At 41.9% G+C, this 23,118-nt stretch overlaps 1 protein-coding gene and 1 long non-coding RNA gene across 2 annotated transcripts in view; one reads left to right on the top strand and one right to left on the bottom strand.

Moving 5' to 3' along the window:
• The window catches only part of HS6ST3 (heparan sulfate 6-O-sulfotransferase 3), a 310,434-nt gene extending 303,894 nt beyond the window's left edge, over positions 1-6,540 (bottom strand). The window contains exon 1 of the mRNA XM_087757251.1: positions 5,714-6,540. Within this exon, the coding sequence (XP_087613377.1) occupies positions 5,714-6,273 (560 nt within the window). The 5' untranslated portion in view covers positions 6,274-6,540. The remainder of the gene's footprint in view (positions 1-5,713) is intronic.
• A 255-nt stretch (positions 6,541-6,795) lies between these two features.
• On the top strand, positions 6,796-21,969 carry LOC148055844 (uncharacterized). Its single transcript, XR_015705100.1, has 3 exons — positions 6,796-6,910; positions 15,328-15,428; positions 21,855-21,969. It is a non-coding gene; the product is annotated as an uncharacterized LOC148055844 (long non-coding RNA).
• Positions 21,970-23,118: the final 1,149 nt, after the last annotated feature.

Here is a 23,118-nt window from a genome sequence, read left to right on the forward strand (position 1 = left end):
CCAAGCTGAACAGCCAATGTCAGGCAACTGCAAAATAGGCAAACATCACTGAAGTGTACAACCACAAGCACAACTTTCAGAATAAGCAAAGTAATCTTTTTTGCTCCACTTTGTACTACACTTACAAATGAAATACCGTACCCCCACCGAAGCACCACATTTCAAGAAAACAACTGACACAAATCCAAAGAGGAACATTAAGAATGGCCTACGATAAATACAGAATGAGCTGGATTTGGTTACATTTCAAGAAGGGAAGGTTGAAAGAGGACTTTCCTAAGAACCAAAGTACCTAGCAGGCTACTGCAGAGAAAAGGGGATCAATTTGTTCTCAGTTTCTCAAAAGACAGAAGATGCAATGGGCTTAAAATTGAAGTTAACAAGATTCACACTAAGCACTGGGGGGAGACAACACCGCTTTCCAATAGTAAGGACAATGACACCCTTGAGCAGATCACCAAGGTTCTTTTAAAGCATCCAAGAGTGGAGACAGTTAAGGAATGAAAAAAACCCCACACTGTCAGTAGCAGGACCCTCAGAAAATTGTTTAATCCTTGTTGTTCCTTATGTTTATGGAAAAAAAAAAAAAAAAACCAAAAAACCAAACTGTATGGAGCTTACTGGCTCTAACATTCATTCCAGCAGAAGATACCAAGGTACGGTAGAGAATTCATGGGGTTTTTTTCAGTTTTAACACTTGTGGCTTTTCATTCTCTTCTCCCCACTACCTTCAGTGTAGCCTGAATTTTCAATTAACGCTCTTACATTTTGATGATGATCCTAGTTACCATGGCTGCAAAGAACAGAGTCCATCTTACACTCTGTTATTGCTAGAGCTTTAAAAACACTCAGTAGTCAAATAGAGGACTGCATAACAAAAATGAATCCTACTAATAATTTCTATTCAGCCCTCCCAATTCCATGACTCATGGGTTTACTGCTGATTTATACTTCCACAAAATAACGGAGCACACAGTAAGTTAAACAGACACGAGGAAGTGAAGAGTACAATGGAAGCAAATTAATGAAAATCAATAGTTTCAAAGACTAAACTGCACTGATAATAAAGCTCATGGGGTTTACACTATTAGACTGATTTCACTGTTTCATATAAGAAAATTAGACAACACTTTCAATGCAATGTTCTTTCAAGTGTGTAGTTTAAAAGATTACCTTCCTAGTTTAATCAAACTTGTAATAAATAATAATGAATAATTATTAATGATATTGCAGACACACCAACAAGGGAGGAAACGTGCCTTGATTAGGACCTCTAAGGTGCCCTCTCAGTCCCTCTATACAGAGATTAGAGAGGCAAAGCGAGCCCTACCTCACACACCAAGTTTTACCCGGTAACCTAACAGAGGCAGACAATCAGTTTGGACAATGTCTCTGCAACATTAGATGTTGAATTCTTCTCATCTAGTTTTAGACATCAAGTCCCAATTAGCCATTCCAGGCTTGCCTTGTAATCAGTGAAAGGAAGAACTGTGATTCCAGAAGACAATTCAGCAGCTCTCAGACATGTCTTAGACCCTCCAAAGGACAACCTGTATTATTCCGTTTCTCACCACTGTCTACAGAGGCAGCCTAACATCACTCACTCAGACTTGAGACCGACTCTTCCCCAGCATCCCAGGTTCGACACCTAACAACATTTCTCTTCCCTTTCTTTCCTCAAGCAATGTTGGCTAAGGCTCCACAGTCTCAGCTTCTTGGCACCTCTGAAGGAAAACCAAGTTCCAGAGGTGGAGCTAAACACAAGCATCATCAAATTCAATGACTTCCAGAGAGGGCAGAGAAAATAAATACACAAGGAAATATAAGACTGTTACTTTAAAAAAAAGAATTCCACTCCAGTCTCAGTTACTTTCTGCTGTAACAGCCATTTTTGTAAGGCAGAGTAAATAACCCAAGTAGTAGACACAATGCATAGCAGTAACTCTCCTGTTAAATGTATGGGGGGCTATGCTGCCGATGCAAGAACTTCCACGTGAACCTAATTGCATCTTCGTGGGAAAAGTCTCAACGCTTTACTTATACTAATTATTTGCAATATTGAGCTGAAAACTATGCTAATAAGAACTTAATTTAAAAATGCATCAGCTGCATACCCTTCTCAATAACCTCACTATCCAGACAGCAACTTTTCTAAAAGTGAAAGCTGTGCATTAGTATGAAGAACTAATAGCCTGGCTCTGTAAACACTTAAGCAGGTATTTCAGCAGAACATCTCACACCCTGAAAATTAAAACATATGCAAATGTTTGAAGAAATAAAGTCTACAGTTGTTGGTTTGTTTTGTTGGGGTTTTTTAAAGTAATTTTTAAAGTATTCAAAAGAATGACTTTGATTCATAACAAAAAAGATAGTTCTACGGCTCACAATAGCATCCAATACATTGACAACAAACGACTTCTCATTCTGAAGTACCTAAGCTGGGACAAGGGCACAGGACACTTCATACCATTAAGTCCCAGAGAAGTAAAGGCCCAGTAACATCAAAATTAGAGCTGGTACTTGGGCTTGAAAGAGTTCGAATTACTGAGGCACAGCAGCAACTTCTGCCTTGTGTTCCTTCTTGGGATCAGAGACTTCAAAACGCAAACATCAGAAACAGGAAAGGCTGAGATAAAGCCTCTTCAAAACCCTGATGAGACTTCAGAAGTAAAACATCTTTAAAACACACTGCCCATGAAAGACAAAGAACTTAGAGTGAGGTGAGGTAGCACTTCACACACCTTCTAAGACCCTTAGGGCCATCAGCCACTCCCTCCTTTCCCTACTACATAGCCCCTTCCCTCATTAATTCTAATTATAGTTTCTTCATGAACTCTTCTGAAGACCTGTGTTAAAAGGTAGTACCTAATCTAACTTACCCATAACAAAATAGCAAAAAAATACTCCCAAGAGTCACTTGTTTAATTTCTACTCATGATACACCATTACCAGCCCTCTAAGAAGCAAATTTTCAGAATGCAAAGATTTATACTCTAAATCCCTTATTCCCTCTGCATAGTAAAAGATACACTACATAGAGATCTTGAAGAACAGATTATCTTAACACCCTGCTATGAGGGGAAAAAAAATAAATCTGAAATACACTTAACATCATCCTTACTGCATCAAAGATATGGCACAAGAGATCCAACGCCTTGGTACCAAATTCATAATATGGTTTGTCCTGCTGCCCTCCTAGCCACAAAGAAAATTCATTGTCAGGTATTTAACCAATTTAGCCTAATTTTCTGACTCCACAGCTGGAAGGTAGAAGAGAAAAGTTGAGCTATTCAAGTAAGTCTAATGCCTCAAACACATTCAGAAGCTTTAAAGGATGACTTAAAAATAATCAGTATGCTTTACTTTAGACTCATGTGCTAGTTTCTTACTTATTTTAGGCGTGCAGTCTCCTCATTCTTAATTCTCCGTTAGACATTTAAAAAAAAAAAAAAAAAAAAAAGAGAGAGACTTAGATGCATGCCTCTAATAGTACAGTCCTCCAGCAAAGTATTTTAGGCTTGATTCCAACTTTACCGGGAGGAAAGACATTCACAGCAGAGACAATCCATACTTCAGGGTTATCTGATTCATTTTACAGCTCCTTGAAAAACTGAAGTCGAGCTACATGATTATAAAGAGAAAACAAAGAGAAAAATGAAAAGGTGTCTACCCAGCACAGGGTATATTAGAACAATGCAACAAATAACTATTCACAGCACTTTCCTCACTTACATAAAGATGAATCAAGAAGCGCAATGTGACACTAACCAAATCATTCACTAACTAAACAAAAAATTTAAGAAAACACTATTTAGCTATAATGGTGAAATGTCACTACATGCCTTTCTTCAATCAAAATAATTACTAATTATCCACCGAATAACCACTATGACCTGCTTTGTAATTCAACTCAAAGTTTTACATGTACTTAATATAATCATGGTTTTTATTTAAAAGTACTGAAGCCACTACTCCAATTTTACTGCCTGTTTGTGATCTGTGTAATTCAATTTAACCCTCAGTTATTTACCTACTAATATTCTTCATGAGAGAGGAAAAGAGGACTTCAGTGGCAGATTACGTATTCTCAGACATTTCTACAAATATTACTCTTCCTCCTCCCCTCCCCGGTTTACATTACAAGTTTATTGAATATTCCTTAAAGCTATATGGTTACGACCAAGTTATTGTGTCCTTGAAAACATTCACAGCATTTCTCTTCCACCAGCACATGAGTCTTTACGCTTTATCTTCAGCTAAACAGTTTTCACAGAATGGTATGAATAACCTTAACAGTATTCTGCAAGTCCAGTCCAAGTCCACAACCATCAACAATAAATTCAAATTATCCCGACTGAGTCTTGCCAAATGTGACTACCTTTGCGGTACGCAAGGGCCTTTGATGTTCACATAAAATAACCTTCAAATTGTTCAGCAACAACAATAATCAACTCTATTGTCTTGATGAATAGGTCCTGCGAAAATGAGTCCACATATGTCATGGACTGTACGTGGTTTTAAATGACAAGGTAAAGAACACAATGTGTCAGTGGTCCTACTGAAAATTTAAAGTTTGCAGACTCATAAAATTAAGATGGATAGTAAAGTGAACAAACATAAGTTATCTGCAAAACTATATAACTAAAAAAAAAAGCTATTTTGCCTAAATATTTTATAGATATCGATGCTACAAACATTACAGAGCAATGGTTTAAGACAGAATTCAGCTCATAACTTACTACACATGTTCAAAATCATAGAAATAAAGATAGAACCTAATATTAGCCTGAAAATCAGATTTAATGGTAAATAAACAAGAACGAAGCCCAAAACTTATTGAATCACCAAGAGCTATTTCATATCGAAAGAGATTACCCATCTGACAATTTTTCCATTTTAAAAACAGAAAAGACCTTTTGCAAGACCCAACAAAAGTGCAATACAATACAACATGCAGAGCTGCAGCATGCACACAAAATCCAAAAGTTTTCCACTGCCATCAGATCATCAAAAGAACATTAACACTGCAGTTTTTGCTAGTACTGCGCTCCCTGCACAGAGCCTCCCTCATCGTCTCCTGACTTTCAGCTCGCACATATTTATAGCAAGCGATCAGTACACAACGCGAAGCAGAGAACCAGTCTATCTGCCGACCAGAACCAGGGGAAAAAGAGAGTTTAAGGGCTTCTGGATACTTCAAACTCCACTAGTTACACCATTCAGCAGCTGCAGCAACGTTCCGACTCTGCAGAGGCACTCTCCTTGTGCGGAAGAGCGTTTTGGTTTTTAAAACTCAAGTTTCAAATGCATAGCGGAAACTTGCACAAAAATGAGTGGAGTTTAGCTTCGCGCTAACCTGCGGGAAAAGGCAGCTGCACACGCGCTACGTGGAATCGGCACAAATCGGAGGCGAAGCGAATGCGTGACAGGTGACAAACAGGGAGGGGAACAGCCCAAACTAGGGCCTCCTCTGGGAGACAAGCCTTTTCTCCCCCCGCCCCCCAGTTTGCTTGTTAACGACGACGGCAGCGGACCAATCTGGCCAAACTGCCGGAGAGCAGGACCCACCGCGCCGGGAAAGGCGGGATCAGCCTTTCGAGCGGGTGGAAACCAAGCCCCACAGGCGAGACCCTTCGAGCCCCGGGCGGGCTTCCCCGCCAGCTCCCCGCCTCCCCGGGGCGGCGGGCGGAGGGCAGCGGCCGCCGGCACTGACCTGAGGGTGCGGTTGCCGCCGCAGCCGCGGCGCTCCATGGCGGCGGGTACGCAGCTGGTGAGCTCGGTCCAGTCGGCGTGCAGCCCGCAGCTCCAGCCGGTGGAGAAGCGGGAGAAGAGCCAGGTGTCCTTGTCGCCGCCCGGGCGGTGGCAGGCGCACTTCTTCTGCCCGGCCCGGCAGTAGCAGGGCTGCTCCAGGCGGATGTTGCGCACCAGGTGCCGCCCGAAGGTGGTGCCGCCCGTCTTCTGGATGTGGAGGAAGACGATCACGTCGCGGCCCCGCATGTCGAACTGCACCCGCCGGCACAGCTCCCCCCGCGCGAACGGGAACTTGGCCACCAGCCGCGGCAGCGCCGCCGCCTCCTCCTCCGCGGTGCCCGCCGCCGCCGCCTCCTCCTCCTCCCGCTCCGTCGGGCCCCCCCCGCGGCGGGCGGCGGAGGCCGGCGGGCGGCGGGGGCAGGCGGCGCCGGGGCAGGCGGGCGACACGTACTGGTAGACGATGAGCAAGAAGAGCAGCGCCAGCAGCGGCGGCAGCAGCCACCTGTTGAAGCGCTCGTCCATGGCGATGCGCGGGGGCAGCGCGGCGCGGGCTTAGGCGCTGCCGGGCGCTGACAGGGCGGCCGCCCCGGTCGGATCCCGCAGCCGAGGGGCGCCCGGCTCCCTTCCCGACGGCATGGTCCTCGCAGGCGGCCGCGGCTCGCTCCGCTCAGCCCAGCTCCAGCCCGCCCGAGGCGGCCATCCCGCGGCTGAGGTGAAGGGGAGGCGCCGTGGCGGGAGCGCCTCGCGCTGTCCCCAGCACGCGCAGCCGGGCGGCGGCAGCAGCACCGAGCCCGCTCCGCCGGCAACTCTCCAGCCCAAACACACCGCTCGGCCCCCCGCGGGGCGGGGCGGCCCCCGCCCGCCAGCCAATCGGGACAAAGCCGGCCGCCTGAGCAGCCAATGGGCGGGCCTAGCACGCCGGCCCTCTCGCCAATGAGAGCGGGCGGCGAGTCGGCGGGGGCGGTGGGAGTCGCTCCGCGCTCCTCTCCAGGTATCGGACGGAGACCGATGGCGGGCGGGTGGGGGGGAGGTGGCAGCAGCCAATGAGGCGGCGGGGGCGGGGCGGAAGGCAGCCAATGAGATCGACCGGGGGGCTCCTCCAGGTGAGCGCGGCAGCCGCGGCCGCTCCGCTCCCGCGCGGTTCGGCGCAGCGAATAACGTAAGTTTCTTCTTTTAAACTCCTTAATATCCCGGTTTTTTCCTTTAAAGTCCTTAATATCCCGTTATTTTTGCTTGGAGGGGGCGTGTCTTGTACCGTTCGCGGATTGGAGCCCGTGTTTATAACCCCGGTGTTTAAGTGTTTCATACAACTGGGTCGGACAAGGCTGCTTACTGCACAGATGAACTAATTAATTGTGGAGTAAGTGATCCGCAGTGCTGCTGGATCCTGGGGTCATTTGAAGTCTTCAGAGCACAAAGTCCTAAATGCTGAACTGACTTTGCGGAAAACTTTTCTCTCCTCAAGGCACTAAAATCCATTCCCCGGCAGCTACTTGATCATAAATTTTCAAAAGTTAATTTTTCAAGTCCTCCGTTTGAAACTGTGTTGTTTTCCCTATTGAAAATTATTTTTTTACTAGACATTAAAATCTTTAGCTTACAGGTCACACCTAGCTGAGAAGTGTTTTGTCAAAAAACCCACTTGTTTTGTCTGCAATGAGTTTTCCGTATTTTTAAGTCTGTTACAAACGCTTCATATCCAAATACAAGCCTCATACAGCTCCTGGATTATAATACATTAATATGCAAAGCATTTCATGTTAGAACTGATTGCACATCTCAGTTATTTAATTACAGAATGTCTTTATTTACTGAGAGATTAATTAGATATCTGACAGTGCTAAAGCAACTTTCTTGCTCAACTCTGAAGACAACTTCACCTCTGGAAGACTGATAACAGAAGAGTAGTGCCTTCCCGTGGGACCATTTAACTTCAGAACTTAAAAAAATGGTTAGACATGTATTTTAAGCTGAAGATTTTTATATAGAAAGTAAGAGTATTTGGTCTCTCGGAAGAGAGTATCGGCTCCCATTAAAGCTTGCCAAAAATAACAGAAATTATCAGAAAATGGTCTAAACAGAAGGAGTTAAAACTTTAAACGTTGTGAGATGTTCCAAAAGTTGCTACCACAAGAACAACGGCATATACCATCCGACTTCAAACACACAAACATACCACACACAGGTACACATTTCCAGGGTCCCACAGCACTGTTAAGGCATTACGCTGGTAAAAGTTTGAGAGGAGCCAATTCTCGGGTCTTGCCAAGACATCAAAAGAGACGCACTTTTATCGTCAGTGAAATTTCATAAGGAAAACATCATGGGTTACGTGGAATTCACCCTTGTACAACCACACACCGCGGTGCTGGAAGCCCAATCCCTCCATCTGGCAGAAGAAAATGTGGGTCTGGTGTCAAACCAACCTGTTCAGTCTTCTTCCCGTAATGACAAGAGATGTGCACCCAGTCACTCTTACCAAAGTGGAAAACAGCACTTTTGTCTTGGAAAATCACCGTGTTCTGTGGCAGCAAGAGAAGCAGAGCATCCATCTTCTCTCTAGGGAGACCTGACTCTCTTCTCTGCTTTGCCCACCTGCTTTCAGATTCCCTGCACCTCTCAAATGTGGACTTGATGAGGCTGCCTTTTAACCTCTCTCTTTTACTAGGTGACAGGAAGCCTATCCCAGAGAAATGTAAATATTTATAAATGTAAGACACAGGACACAGAAGCATTTTGTTCTCACCTCAGCCTGTTCATTACTTAACAAGTAACCATCAAAAAAAAAAAAAAAAAGAAGCAACATTAAATATAGCCTTGTTTCAGTAACAGAATAGCACTAGTAAGGCTTGTGTAGGTAAATTCGTGTTTGGAATAAAAGCACTGCTAAAGAATTTAGACTGAAGTATCCCTTATAATGCTTTTAGTAAGATACAGAAATGCTATTATAATTTAAGATTTTCTCATTAAATACAAGATTGTTGACACTGTACTTTCATCTCCATGAAAAGGAGATCAAAGCTAAATTTGCTAAACAGAGAAATTGTGAATTTCAGTTACATTTAAAATTCTTTTTTATTTAAACTTGCTTAAGACAGTCACTGATTCATGGAGACTGGCAAAAAATATTTTTTTCCTGGACAGAAAGGATGTACAAGAGAAGTAAAAATATTATAATGAGGTTTAGATGAAAAACTTGACTTTTAAAAAGCTCTAATTTTTCTGAAACTAGCAAAACGTACTTGCAGGCCCACATGAATTAATGTGTTTATGCAGCTTGCAAAGACAGGCTTTTCCTTAGGAGTTTTAATATTCTTAATGATGGTTTGCGAACCATGCTTTATGTAGAGTCACAACCCATGGCACATGCAACCACCACCCAGTTCTTCCCAACTGCATACAGGGTGTGCAGTCATACCCCGAGTTATACTGAATGTGGCCCTAGTTTGAATAAGAGCTGAGGTCTCCAGACTGAACCCGAGTCTCATGATAGCTGGCAGAGGCTAAGAATCCCTACAGAGAGAATGCAGCATTTTCATTTGCTGGCATTTTATGTTCTCTTTATAGAGATCCACATGACTGTGCAAGGCCCTGTGGGATTAAGCTTTAATAAAATCAGTTAGATTCTTTAGAAGTCAATGGCTGTAACTCATTAGCATCAATGAAGTGATGATAAGGGTCATTTTGAACACAGTCGTGTTTCTATTGATTTAATGGGAACACAACTGGGTTCAAAATGAAGCCCTAAAAACCGCAAATGTGGTTCAATCCCAACATTTTGTCTTTCAAATATAACTCATCTGTAAACCTCCAACGACTGTTTAACTACAAGGAAAGTCTAAAGTCGGTTACAAGCTAGTTTTGAGATACTCTTACAAAATGAATGTAGTTTCTGTGGATTTCAAAATAAAACAATTACCAGTAAGACTTAGGATTCTCTTATTTCTAACATAATAATTCTCCAAGATCCTATGCTGTCAGCATATAGTTCAGAGTTCAGCAAGCATTCAGATAAAATAATCCTAAAATGACCTATTCCTCATAATAATTTCAGGCAGAATACCTTCACCTGTTAAAATTTACGTGCCAGCCTTACTGTCATTTCTACCAGAGATATGCTGACATGTGAAAAAGTGCACACAAAATTACCTTAAAATTGCAACACAATATGTCCCTTCTCCTTGCCACTTCTGAGGTAACACACAACACATTTTCTGAGTTGCTAAAAATAAAAATTGGCATACTTACCATTTATTTTAAAGGTCAATACAATATTTGCTAGCCTGAAGCAATGGGCGTGTAAAGCGGTGTCAGTGCCAACATGAAGGTTTGTACAAAATGTATGAGTAAGCAAATGACATTATGAAGCAAAGGTACAAAAGTATGATTTCATTTAGCAATTACCTGTCTGACAAGGTTAACATCTAATAGCTCTGTTAATGTAAAATTAAAGTGACACCTACCTCACACTGGTTTCTGTAAATTATTTATCACTGCTTGACCTGAGCTGTTTCAACACTTGTAGCCAGTTGAGATTTCCAATAAACCAATTTTTCATTGTACAGCAAGTCCCAGGTGTCTCCCTTGTCACAAGGATAAAAATTGTTAAATTAATAAACTCATGCTAACTTCAGTCATCTCTCTGGGATTAATTTGTTCCAAGGCTTCTAATATAAACCTCCATTATTTTTGTCACATTAAATTTTAGTATGTGCTCTTACTGGATCTTCTATTTCAATGGCACACTGAGTGCTGTATTCTTCCTTTTAAAGCAATTTATGCATTACACTGTCACCAGCCCATCTTCTTGTAAAGTTGCAATTCATTATGAGGCTTGTTAATTTTCACTTCTCCTGCTTGCCATTCTTTTTCTGGATGTAATAACTTTATTAAACCTATGACCTCCTTTTATTTCCTTTAGTCAGAACACGGACAATACAGAAGCAATGTTTTCAGTCAATGTCTCATATGTGCCAGTCCATAAGCAGTGGCTTCTGCAGCTCATTCCGTACACATTGCTGTGTGTTTTCCTTGTGAGAGAAACGATCAGTTGTATTCTGCTTTGAATATTCATATTTCCACCTGTGTAAGATACTGACCTAGGACAACTGGAGCATCTTAAATCACTTCCAGCATTCTACTAATTTTTCTTTTGTTTAAAACCATATACCTGCTCATAGAAATATTACAATATTGATGTTTTTTTTTTAAGTTACAGATTTTGGGATGATAGTTTCCAGAAAAAGGAGCATTTCTGAAAAATTTGAGCTAGATTTTTTTAGATCAATGCCAAAAGTAGATATTCATAGGTAGGTCTTCTTTCTACCACATAAACTCGGTCATCTTTTGTTCTTGCACCACTGCAGCCAGTCCTTAGATTCACAGTGCGTATCAAATGAACCACCACCTCGGATCATTCCTGAGCTTTGCAACATGGACATCTAGCAGAGTAGAAAATGCTCTAACCATGTTTGGGCATGTGCCAACTAGCACTCTCCCAAACAACTCCTGGACATATTTGAGAGTCAAACCATTCCAGAAATCATTTCGAACCAGCACCCAGTCGCCGAGATTACAGCTTCAATGTAGGTCAGACCACGTCATGCTATTTGGCCTCGCTAACCAAGAAAGTTCCTGAACGTGTTTAATTTACTGATGTAGACAACACCGCTGAGCGTTTGCAGTTTTTAATGTAAGGAAGAAAATCTGTGTTGTCTCTTGCCTTTTGTACTGTGGCATAGCCAACTTACCTTACAAAACTCAGGTTGAAGTTACACTATGTTAGCTGGCAAAGAAATCTCTGGCATGTAGGACCACATATGGGGCTTACTGGAGTCCACTGCCTAGAGAACGGGGTGGCGCTGGGGACAAGCAATGGCGAGCCTTGCTGGTATCCAGCTATAATCAGAACTGTAGCAAGGAGGATGCGAGGCGTGACCAGTGGCTGCAAATTGGCCTAAAAGCCTGTGGCTGCTGTTGCTGTTGAAAAGATGTATGCAACTTCACAATATGGCCAGGCAGAGGCGGTAAGTGGGAAGATACTTCAAGTGGAATTACAAATATTCCAGTTATTGCAGGCTGCGATATCAAATGACTAGCAGCAAATGCTGGTCCTGCACCAAAGGGAGAAGGCAAAGAGCATGAAATGCAGGGTGGTTTTTTGTAATCCCAAAGAAACTCAGTGTAGGGCTGTTGGTGCGTGCTCTCGACAACTGGAATCTGCAACGTGAAGACAGCCTGAGGAAAGCATTTAGCAGGACAGACACGGCAAATTGCTCTCCCATTTCTATTCTGTGCACAGAAAAACTTCGACGTACTTAGACACATTCCTCCCAGCCCTCAGCCTTCTGAATCCTGCAATATTTATGATGCAAGCTCGAGAGTGTAGAGCAGCTTTTGTGGACTTATTACAGATCAAAGGCATGTCATCTGTACCACATCCACACTTACCTTTCCAGATTCGGGTACAAGTAGAAATACTACAGACTCGCTCACTGTCAAACATGTGAAGGATGCTACTGCATTTGCATATGGTCTTTTGTGTTTCCCAGTAAAGAACAGTCTAACAGCATGCAATGAATTCCCTTGTTTAAAGATTAAGGTGTCCAAGTCAACGCCCAAGTTCCCAGATTGTAACTTCGTCCCAAGAATTGACTCTGAGCAGAGAGATCAATGCAGAGGGAGATCTATCTCTTCTGAAACCGCTACATGCTTCCTTCTGCCTAGCAAAAACTAGTATATATCCCTATCAGTATTCCTCCCAAGACCCCAAAACTTCTCCTATAGTAACGTTTAGGAGTTGCAAGACTGTGTAACACTGCCACCTGGTGATATGTATCATAGCAATATTTTCTTCCTCCTACCATCGCACAAAAACCTTTTGCTTCCTTTCAGATGATCTTAATCTGCAGGTCCCCATCAAACGTAACTTATCCCACCGGCAGTTTATCTTGAGCACCTCTGCTTGTGTCTAGAAGCCAAATTACTGAGGTTTTCAAAGTTGTTCAGGCCATATCTTGTCTTTTCCTTCAGGATTGACTTTTAGATGTGCTATGGACAGGCACGGTCTAACTTGATCCAAATCCCCATCATAACCCTGTATGAAGTCTAGAAACTTCAGTGTCTTCTGAGAAATAAATCTGAAGTAATATTAGAAATGATCCGCTAGACCTACCCTCCCTCCTTTTTTTGTTCGTCTTTTCAGCCTTTGGGATGCAATATATTAAAAAAAGAAAAACAAAAGCAAAAAGCAAAACAAAACCAAAAAGCCTCAATAGCAACAGCAGAAAATCTTCCAAGAAGTTTCCCCCTCCAAGATGGAAAAAATCATTTCTGTAGTATTTGATCTCAGACTTTTTCATCTCTTTCATCTGATCTCTGTGGGATACAGATGGAAAATGGAGAAAAGCATTGCAAATGGTAGATCAGGCTCAACTTCTAGCACCCCTATCTGGCTTGCACAGCTGTCCGCAAATCTGAACCTTTCTTTTATAACTGACCTCCAACTCCTTACTGAAAATCACAGCAAGTTCAGAACTGTTACCGCTTTCTGGGTTGCCACTATTTCTTACTAGACCTTTCTTGGATTCATTTCAGCAAGCTGACCTGGATACTTTGAAGTCTGAATTCAAGAACCGCACTTTTTTTATGTGCTGCTACAGGAGTTTTTAGAACAATTCAGCTCCTTCTGAGGAGGACTCCAACTCTTGTTTGGGGATTTTTCTTAACTCTTTTCGTATTCACCTGTAATGTAATCTGTGATTCTTCCCTAATGTATAGCCATACAAAGATCTAATGTTGTCTTTTTGTGTATTCATAAAATGTATGAATGGTAATATTTACTCTCCAAATTATCCTACCAAGATCAGTGAAATACTGGTCGTGTCATCAGTTAAAAGTTCAGCTGGACTTTCTGGAAAATGCTGAGAGGAATTCAGGTTTAATTATGAAGGGATGTACGTTATTTCACAGCTGGGGATGCAGTGGAATTACCCTTATTACCTCAAATCTGGCTGACCTACAAAAGTTACAGTTCAGAAAAGTCACTAGTAGTGTAGATGACGGGTTAGATACTCATACTCAGTTTGAAGCCTTGGTTTGAGACATCTGCCTCCAGCACTTATTTATCTTATGATCTTGGATTAAAGTATGCTAGGAATTGTAATTACCATAAGAGCTGGGAATTTTAACCTATAACGGCAAATTGTGGCAGCAAATGTCAAGATAGGACTAGTTCCCCTAACCCTCAGCAGAGGGAAGGATCCTTTGGCCTTGCAGTCTGTCTGAGACAGACCAATGACTAGGTAAGAAATATGAGGGAAGAAAAATTGTTCAACACTGTGACAGGTTTGAGATGAATAAACTGTAAATTCAGAGGGAGAAATGAGGTGAAGATTGCTTGAGTGTTTGTTCAGATTAAGAATCAGCAAAAAATGAGGGAATAATTCTCCGGCAGGCAGGAAAGGAGATCAAAATACAGGTTGGTCAAAGCAGCTTGTTTGGACAAGGGGCCTAAGGGTACCTGAAGTTGAAGTGGTTTAGCGAGGAGAAGCGTGTACCTACAAACTACCGACATTGTACATAGTTTTGTGGCAAAAGGAAAGCTGAAATAGAATAAGAATTGCACTGGTAAGAGAAGACAGAAGTGGCCCACAGCAGTGTAGTCACATTGTGGCTCGCAGACCACTGATGGTCAGTGAAACATCAGAATTTGATCTGTAAAACAATTACCAGCCCTGCACGCTCATCCATAGCTATGTGCAAGCATCACTGGGAATTAACAGCCATTAAAATATTTTTAATTGAGGTTTATGATTATAACGTAAAAATTCATATGCTGTAAAGCCTTTTTATTTAAATACAGATTTTTAAACATAATTATCATCCCCTCTCCCAGCTGCTAAAAAATAGTAGGATACGAGTTGTCCAGAGATTTTATAATTGCATTCCTTTAATAAAGTGCTTGAGAACCCCAAGTTTATAGCAAAAATGTGAAGAAAATGGGAGCTTACGCTTTCTTTTGGAAGGACTTTTAGAAAGACTCTTTTGGAAAAGTTTGCTGAGGCCTCTAGCAGGCAGGATTTTATTTTCCATTCTTTAGTATCATAGAGTAGACCTATCATTTAATCTTAATCCTTTTAGAAGGCTAAAGTGTATCAGCCTAATATAGTAAATTGTTTATGATAACTGTCAAGAGTTATAAAAACTATAGTATGAACGGCAGTTTAACAAACGTGAATAACCAGCACAGGCAGCGTATTTCTGATTTAACTTCGTTTCATCTAGGAAGTCATGATCAAATAATAATGGTAAACGGAAATAAGGCTGACATTTCCAGTCAGAAACCTAGCTTTATTACAAACTAATAGATAAACATCATTTTCCCTTAGTTTAAGATGAGATAATAGTTACATGTGGTTACCATGTATACCTGTGTATAATCTTAGAAGTTAGCCAGATATCCGTCTAGGTGCATGACCATTTTATTTTAGTGACAAAGATACTCAAGAGTATGCATCTAGAGAGCATGCATCTAGCATTAATCCTGTTGCCTTCTTTTTCTTCCTGTGTCTTCAGCGTCCCATAGCCTGGAACTGCACATAACTGCTCCAGCAGCACCAGGGAAGGGTGAAAAAGCCTGCACAGCACATCCCACCGGCTCTTACCTCACCACCGCGGTAAGCTTGCATGGCTGGGAATCCCTCTACCAACGGAAGGATACAGGAGATACCATTAGCAGAAGCTAGCACATTAGGGGTTAAACAATTTGCATTTCGTTAATAACACTTCATTTTTGCCCTCAAAGTTTATCTACATTAAAATATTCTAAATGTAGTGTGTTTCTGTAAGTCTAATTGTATGCGGTATGTGAAAACATATTTGATAATCACATTTCTAATTATGTGCAATCACTTCAATACACAGGTGCAAAGCTCCAGAAATATGCATATTTGAATCTCTTCATATACAGATATAAACCACAACTTTGTGGTTACTTTAATGTTCAGTGCCCTGTTATTTCTCTGGGACTGTACTTCCTTGGATTTTTGAGTGGCTAGTGCCATTGGAACCAAAGAAATGTGCTAGGCTACTACAAAGCAAGGACTGAATCTGTATGTGCATGTTCCAGTGCTAAAAAACTGTAATTCATGACTTTTCCATGGTTTATGAACATTTTAAAGTACACTTTTTATAATTTATTGACAGCTACGTCATGCTGACTTCAGAGATGTGGGAATCATAATTTTTAATTTTCTTCTGGGAGCTTTAATTCTCACAATGTTCCTTTAGTACATATTTGCCTGGAATATCATATATATGTGCATGTGAATGTGTCTTTTCCAGTTTGGATTAAACTTAAGGGACATTCTTAATGGTTTAATAATAGAAGGTAATAAAAGACTTGAGCAATAAATCCATTTTCATTATATGTGTAATAGCTTGTGGCTGCACTTTTTGCTTCTCTTTCATTTATGTGTAACTGTTATTTTTTACATCGATTTTTAAAGCTATCTTCACAATGGATTGTAATTAGCTTTGTGTATAAATCATAAAAATTGAAAATTTTATATACTCAGATTAACTGAAAAGGACATAAAATATTAATTTGCATCATTCAAAAGTAATACTTCTGTGTTCCCTCTAAAGATAATCAGCATAAATTATTGGAAGGAATAGCTTTAGATGACTTGTCCGTAAGTATTCTTTTTCACATTTGGGAAGTGAGCTGAAATGAGCCCTGACAGGCGAGAAACCTAGCTACTGGTTTGCTACTAACGTTACCAAAATGATGATGAGATGGGACATAGAAAAATCTGAAAAGCAGCATTGGAATTTGTTCCACTGGAAACAAATCCATTGTATTTCGCACAATAAAGCAGCATGGCTTGTTCTGTTTCGCTTTAGCTACACAAAGCTTTAATTAAAATAAATTACACTTAAGAGTCACAGAATAGTTTAGGTTGGAAGAGTCTGGTGGAGGTCATCTTGTTCTACTTGTGCATGAAAGGAGCAGCTTCAAAGTTACCTCAGGTTGCTCAGCGCTTTGACCAGTCAAGAGTCGCGGCTGCATGAAAGGCAGGGTGTAATCCTAAGCGTCACCACTTTCTGAAATGAGAGTCTGGAAATTAGAACAACGTAATGCAGAGGTGAACATCCTTTTAAGAAGTGCATTATATTTTTCTTTCCTGCATTAGAGGTGTGCTAGCAAGACATTCAGTAGGAAGTGAGGGATACCTTTCCCAAAGACGCAAGATTTCTCCTGCCGGCTGCTCAGCCACACACAGCCTGTGAGCTAGCTTGTCCTAGCGCTGGGCTTCTGCTGTGGCCCCACCACTGCTCCATGCACAGCCGGGAACAGGGAGTTACTGCAGAAGTTGTTACCTCTTTAGGAGCACATGCCTCCTCGTGTAGCAGTGGTTCCTCGCTCCTGCCAAGTCGGTAATTCAGCCTGAACCAGGAGCTGCTGCATCGACCAGCTCTGCTTCCCAGTGTACGCCTTCACTGGAGGACACTGGACAGTGCAGTTGATATATAAAGCTGCACAGGTGAAAAAACAATTGCAATTCTGAACCAGTTTAAAAAGGATAGAAGAGTTTCTTCAAAGAAAAACTGCACTTGGCTTTAAGTAGACAGTATGTCATGATTCTGCAGTCCTCACTTCTGTCAAAGGTGACTTGGCTGAGTGCACATTCAGGACTCACTGGCTAATTTTCCAACTTACCTCATGTTTTCTAAGGTGTCCTGGAAAGGATTCAGAACTTGGCTCACTGATCTGACTAAAAGGAAAAATCACTGATATACTTTGTTGTACAGGTGTTTTATCTTTATATTTTCCACCTTGCATGTAGCAATAGCACCTTGTGATTCATACATGGTAGGCCTACAAGTCAAATCCTACTCCTCTGTTCTGGGAAATATTGTATTTTCTTAGTGAATGCACCTGTACCTTCACACTAAAGTCTTGTTTTATGCTGCTATTGCACTATGTGGCCGGAATTGTCCTGAGGCACTTCATTGCACCTATCAGCTTATGAATTAATGTAAAAATACTCAACTTAGTACTTTTTATTTATAAATATTCTATCTGCTGAAGTTGTAATCTCCTAAACATTTGCATGTGACAAACCATGTCTAAAATACAAGTATGTGGCTATTATTTGAATCATTAACAATGGTGATTTAATAGCCTTGTTGTACATTTTAGGCTAATTTTTGTATCACCTGTGTTCCTTTCACTGAGTACATAGACGGATTCGCAAGTTACAATCAGGGAAAGAAGGAAAAACATTCTTTTTTTCAACAGCTGAGAACCTCACAGGGTTCTGTAAATAAGAGAATAATTACAAGAGCACGCCAGTTAACAACCAGGGTTGTTAGCTGGCATCAGAAGTGCCAAGTCACGTTACATGATGAGCTTGATCCAGTAAGCTAAGATTTAGCATAGCCAGACTCAGAAAAACCTGCTATGTTAAAGATAGATAAACCCTATTTTTATGCATTGCTACAGTCAGTTGCTCAGATCTGGCATGGTAGGAGCCAGTATAGTTCAGAAATCAATACAACCACACTGTCCTGTTGGCACAGCAGAGCAGTGGCATTGCTTACGAACTTGAGCTGGTGTATCCAAATGGAGCTGCAGTCCCCATTACAGCCACATTGTGCTGTCCTCTGCTATGCAGTACAGACATGCCCAGAGATTCAGAGGAGAGTCGTTGATCTGGCCTGGGAAGTATAGTCTTTACATTTCTGAGGTGGGTCATTTTAAATAAGAAGCTGTAACTTCTACGTTTATTTTACAAAGGAAAATGTTGCTTCAGTGTCTTTTCTTTTTTAACAAAAGTTGGAAAGAGAAGCATACTGGAAGAGAGCCATTTACTGTCACTGCAGCTGCATGTGTAGGCATAGCAAAGCAGCATAAATTCTGATTGCCAGAAAGTTGCTGCTGAGCAGCTCCTGTGAGCTGTTGAGACCAGGCTTATGTTACTTCTACATCAATTTTTCTTTCGCTTACTCATCCCTGTAAATCAAAATGAAAAGCTAACAGACTATAAAATATATTTTGCATTGTTTATTACATAATACCACTATATTGAGATATGCTAATCAAATAACCCAGGCTGGTCTTTATTTTCAATGGAATGGACGAAGAGCATCCTTAACGTCTCGAGGGAAACACCTCAAATGCTTGACATAAGAGTGACATTGACAGGTTCTGAAGAGATTGGCCTGCAGTCTCGCGGCAAGATAAAAGGATGCCAGCAGTTGCTGCTCAGGAGGCTGTCAATTAATAACCAGATAACAGGTATATCTTTTGACTAGTGTTTGACATTTACATTACCTCCAAGTTAGGGAGAAAAGGAGCCTTTCAGCTCAAAAATTGTTTTCAATCCGTTAAAAAATAAAGTTTTATTTTCAGCTAACTGAATATGCTGATGAAGCTCAACTTATTTTCACTTATTGCTACTGTTTCTATTAAATAGACATAGCTCACTGTGACTTAAACTATAAAACATTTGCATCTTACTGAGAAGTCTTCATTAATCACTTCCTCTATTCACACTGGAACAGCGATGATAATCAATTCTTATTTGCACAGCTGTGATATGAATAATTTTAAAATTTTGCTGTAATTGTTTTTCTGTTCTGCTGAAAAACGGTTTCAGAGAACTAAGGGGTTTTCTCACATATATATGGAATGTACATACAAGAATGGCCAAGTGCTATTTGGAATACTTAATTACATAAAATTCTGCTGTAGAAATGAAGATTAAGCCTGCTCGCCATCTTCTAGGTTTGCACACTGCTTAAAAGATTAAAATCTGCCTTTGTCCAAATATATAGAAATAGATTTTTGAAAAGTGTGTATTGGTTCTTTGTGGCTAGAATGTAGTTAAGGTGCCAAAGCAAAGGGAAGATGGATAAATATGCAAAAACTTTTACAAGGAAGGTAATGTATTTCTTTCTGAGGAGCAATCAGAACTGCATCTTAAGCAATGGATCAGGTTGCCCAGAGGCGTTGTGCAGGTGCCAGCCTTGGATTTTTTCAAGACTTGACTGGACCTCAGAGCTGACCCTGCTCTGAGCGGGAGGTTGGACAACAGACCTCCTGAGGTCCCTTCCAACTTCATTTAGCCTATCTATGATCCCAAATTTTAAGCACCTAACAAAACAGTAATCCTAAATGGGAGAGAAAGAGATATTTTGGCAGGGAGATTCTTTCTGTCTCATGGAGATCTCTGAATTTAAGCAGAAAGGATAAAAACCGGACAAACTATTTTCTGTAGTTCACCACAGATTAATTATCTGACCTTTGATTCATAGCTACTACTTTATCTTGCCACTGACTTGAAAGCTAGTTGTATTTCCATAACCAGTGGCAATAACTTTTATTTATCTTTTTGTATGGCAAATCATAAATTGTCACAGCTCAAGATGAAACAAGTACAAGCTATTAAGAATTCACATTTAAGCAACAATAGCAGCATCTTCAATATCAATATCAACCAAAATGTAATACAGCAACTTTATACAGAAAAGCAATTGATAGATTAGGGTAAGGTAGATACATCCATCATCCCAAATACATAGTATTGCATGGAGTTATGAAAAATGCATGGTAAATGTATATACATGGGGAACGTGCTTAGCAGATTTCAGGTTTGGCTGAAGAAACAGCAAAAAGCAACTCACTGGTAACTCCTTTAACCATAAAAGGATTGTTGGGTTTGTTTGGGGGGTTTTTGGTAGATCATCAATATAAAATAGCTATAGCCTATTCTTTGCAGAACAAGTGTAGCATGAGTCCATCAAATGCATTTTGAACTTTGCTAGGGAGTGGTGGAAGTGTCTTTTATCAGCTCATTACATGTGTTTTTACTTTCTCTGGATGCAAGAGTTTGGCCACATACATAGGTTATCAGCACAGAAAATCAAAGGGCCCAAACTTACTTATCCATACACTACTCTGATCGAGTCATCCCTGTTAGCAGCAGCAGCCTCTGAACTGTCAATGTAAAAGAAAAAAGCTGTTGAGACAGTATATCACAGTCCTTCTCCATAGAAAAGATGCTGAATTTTGTTATTTCTAATGACCTTACACATGAACCAATAGAAATACTCCTGTGCTTTTAATTATTTCTATGGAAGTATATGAAGACTTTACTACCAGTCTTATGTAGGGTTACTTAAATCAACTGATTTACATTAAAGTTGGCATCACTGATGTGTCACAGTGGTACCTAAAAATTATCTGAGGTCTTGTAACAGCACAAATTTGTGGGAATAAGTCAATAAAAGACCAAACACAAGAGCCCCAGACTGAATTTACATATGAAAAACCCTCAGGGATGCCTTTATCTTACTTTCAGATGATAAAGACCCAGCAGCATGTAAGTACAGTCATTTTGTTTGGGCAGAGTTTCTGTACCATAGTTTGAGAACACCTGGCAAACAGATTCCTTTTGTTTGTATATATGATGTTATACTGACCAGTCCTGAGCACTTACAAACCGTACAGTCCATAGCCTGCTCCCTAGGCTAAGGCCGTAACTGGCTCCTGCCATCCACACAGCAACTTTAAACAGTCAGGAGGTGACTGTCAGCAAAATAAATTAAGGTGCATGCAGCAGTGAGACATTCCAGGTTTCAGCTTCAAGTTCTGTGTTTCATGGGTCACGTTTTCCTTGGAAAAGGCGATACCCTCTATTTTTAATACAGCTGGAGGGTTCCTCCTCCAATAAACAACTACTCGGAGCTGCTCCATATTCACCTCCCACAATACTGCTTCAGAAGCACCTGCACCAGCTCTTTTAGCTTTGCTGTACAGCTGGGAAAAAACTAAGGGAGAGAGTGCAGTTTTGTTGAGGAAATGGAATAACTAGTGAGATTTAACGAACAGATAAAAAAGAAATTGGAGACCACAAGCCTGAAAATCTTAAGTTTCAAGATAGAGGCAGGGTTCAAACAACTGTATCTTAGTTTTTCCAGCAAAGCTCGTGTCTATTGAGGAAAGTTAGGAGTGTTGCAGAAGTAATTTTTTGGCTCAAATAAGGATCCAAAGACCTGTTGAAGGCTTAGACTGCAAGCTGTGAACTTTCACCTAGATACGCTGACCGTACGCTGAACTCTTACCTAGCTCCATGAAGGAAGGCCCTGAAACCACTGCAAACCAGGAAGATAAGGTAGCCACAACCGTCGGCAGAAGGTGCAACTATTCAAGGTAAGAAAAGGAACGTCCTTCCTGGAGACAGAGAAAGGATCCAATAAGGAACAAGACGCCAGACCCAAATATTACTATTGGACTGAACCGTTGCATGAGGGGAGGGAACTTAAGACTGTAAGGGTGTTAATTGCCCAGAGATTTCTTTGCTCAGGGTCCCTCCCCGGAGGCACCCGGCTCAAGCTGTTCTTCACCACTGTACCACTCAATAAATTCGCCTGGCGTACATCATGTCAGAGACTCTGCTTCCGGGAAACCTAGGGTCGAGCCTGAGGGGAGAGAAAGCGCCCGAGGGTGAGTGTGTGAGCAAGGCGTCAAAAAGGGACGCCCATCAGCTCAGTAGAGCTGCCCGCTGCAAAGGGATTCCGGTCTTAGCAGTTAAAAGCCTCGGGTGGTGTGTGCGCGACTCCCTGGATGGTGTGCGAGTGCTCGGGCAGCTGCTGTTCCCTTAACAGGAGACAGAACTCAAGATAGAAATTTGTTTGGAACTTTCACTTTGAGGGAGAAAAAAAAAATTAATTACCTCTTCCTGTACCAAGTATATAGACTATGTGTATATATTCTGTATGAAGCTACTCACACTCAGTAAGATCCTAGCTACTATTTTTTAGCCAAACGACCACTGAGGACCAAGCACAAGCAGAGACACTGGGAGGTTTGGGGAGCGTCAGGGAAGGCAGCTGCTGTCCTGCCTCCGGGATAGCACGGCCCTGTCTCTCCTCGGCCGCCAGCAGCCGCTGCCACTGCCACCAAGAGCGCCCACCTAAGGGAGCGCACCGCTCAGAGGTAACGGCAGAGCCCCACAAGCCAAACCTGACGGCACCCCACGCTGCCCCCACACTTATAAAACAACACACAAATTAAAAATATAACGGAAACGCCCCGGCGTTGGCAGCGCAAACCCCCGGCCCCTCGCAGGGCGGGGACAGGGCCCCGCCTGAGGGAGGCGGCGGTAACGCCGCTCCTGCGCGTGCGCGGGGGCGCGAGCGGCGCGGCGCGGCACGGCGCACCGCCCCCTCAGCCGACGCTCATCCGCCGACGCCCAGCCGCCCGCGCTCCGCCCCCCGCGCCGCGTGTCACCACGCGAGCCGGGAGAGCCCCGCTATTTATTTGGCGTCGGCCCCTGATTGGTCTCTGGGCTGGCCAAT

This window comes from Nipponia nippon, unplaced genomic scaffold (assembly GCF_047370975.1).
Source record: "Nipponia nippon isolate SJK-2023a ecotype South Korea unplaced genomic scaffold, ASM4737097v1 scaffold_2, whole genome shotgun sequence".
Classification (NCBI taxonomy): Eukaryota; Metazoa; Chordata; class Aves; order Pelecaniformes; family Threskiornithidae; genus Nipponia; species Nipponia nippon.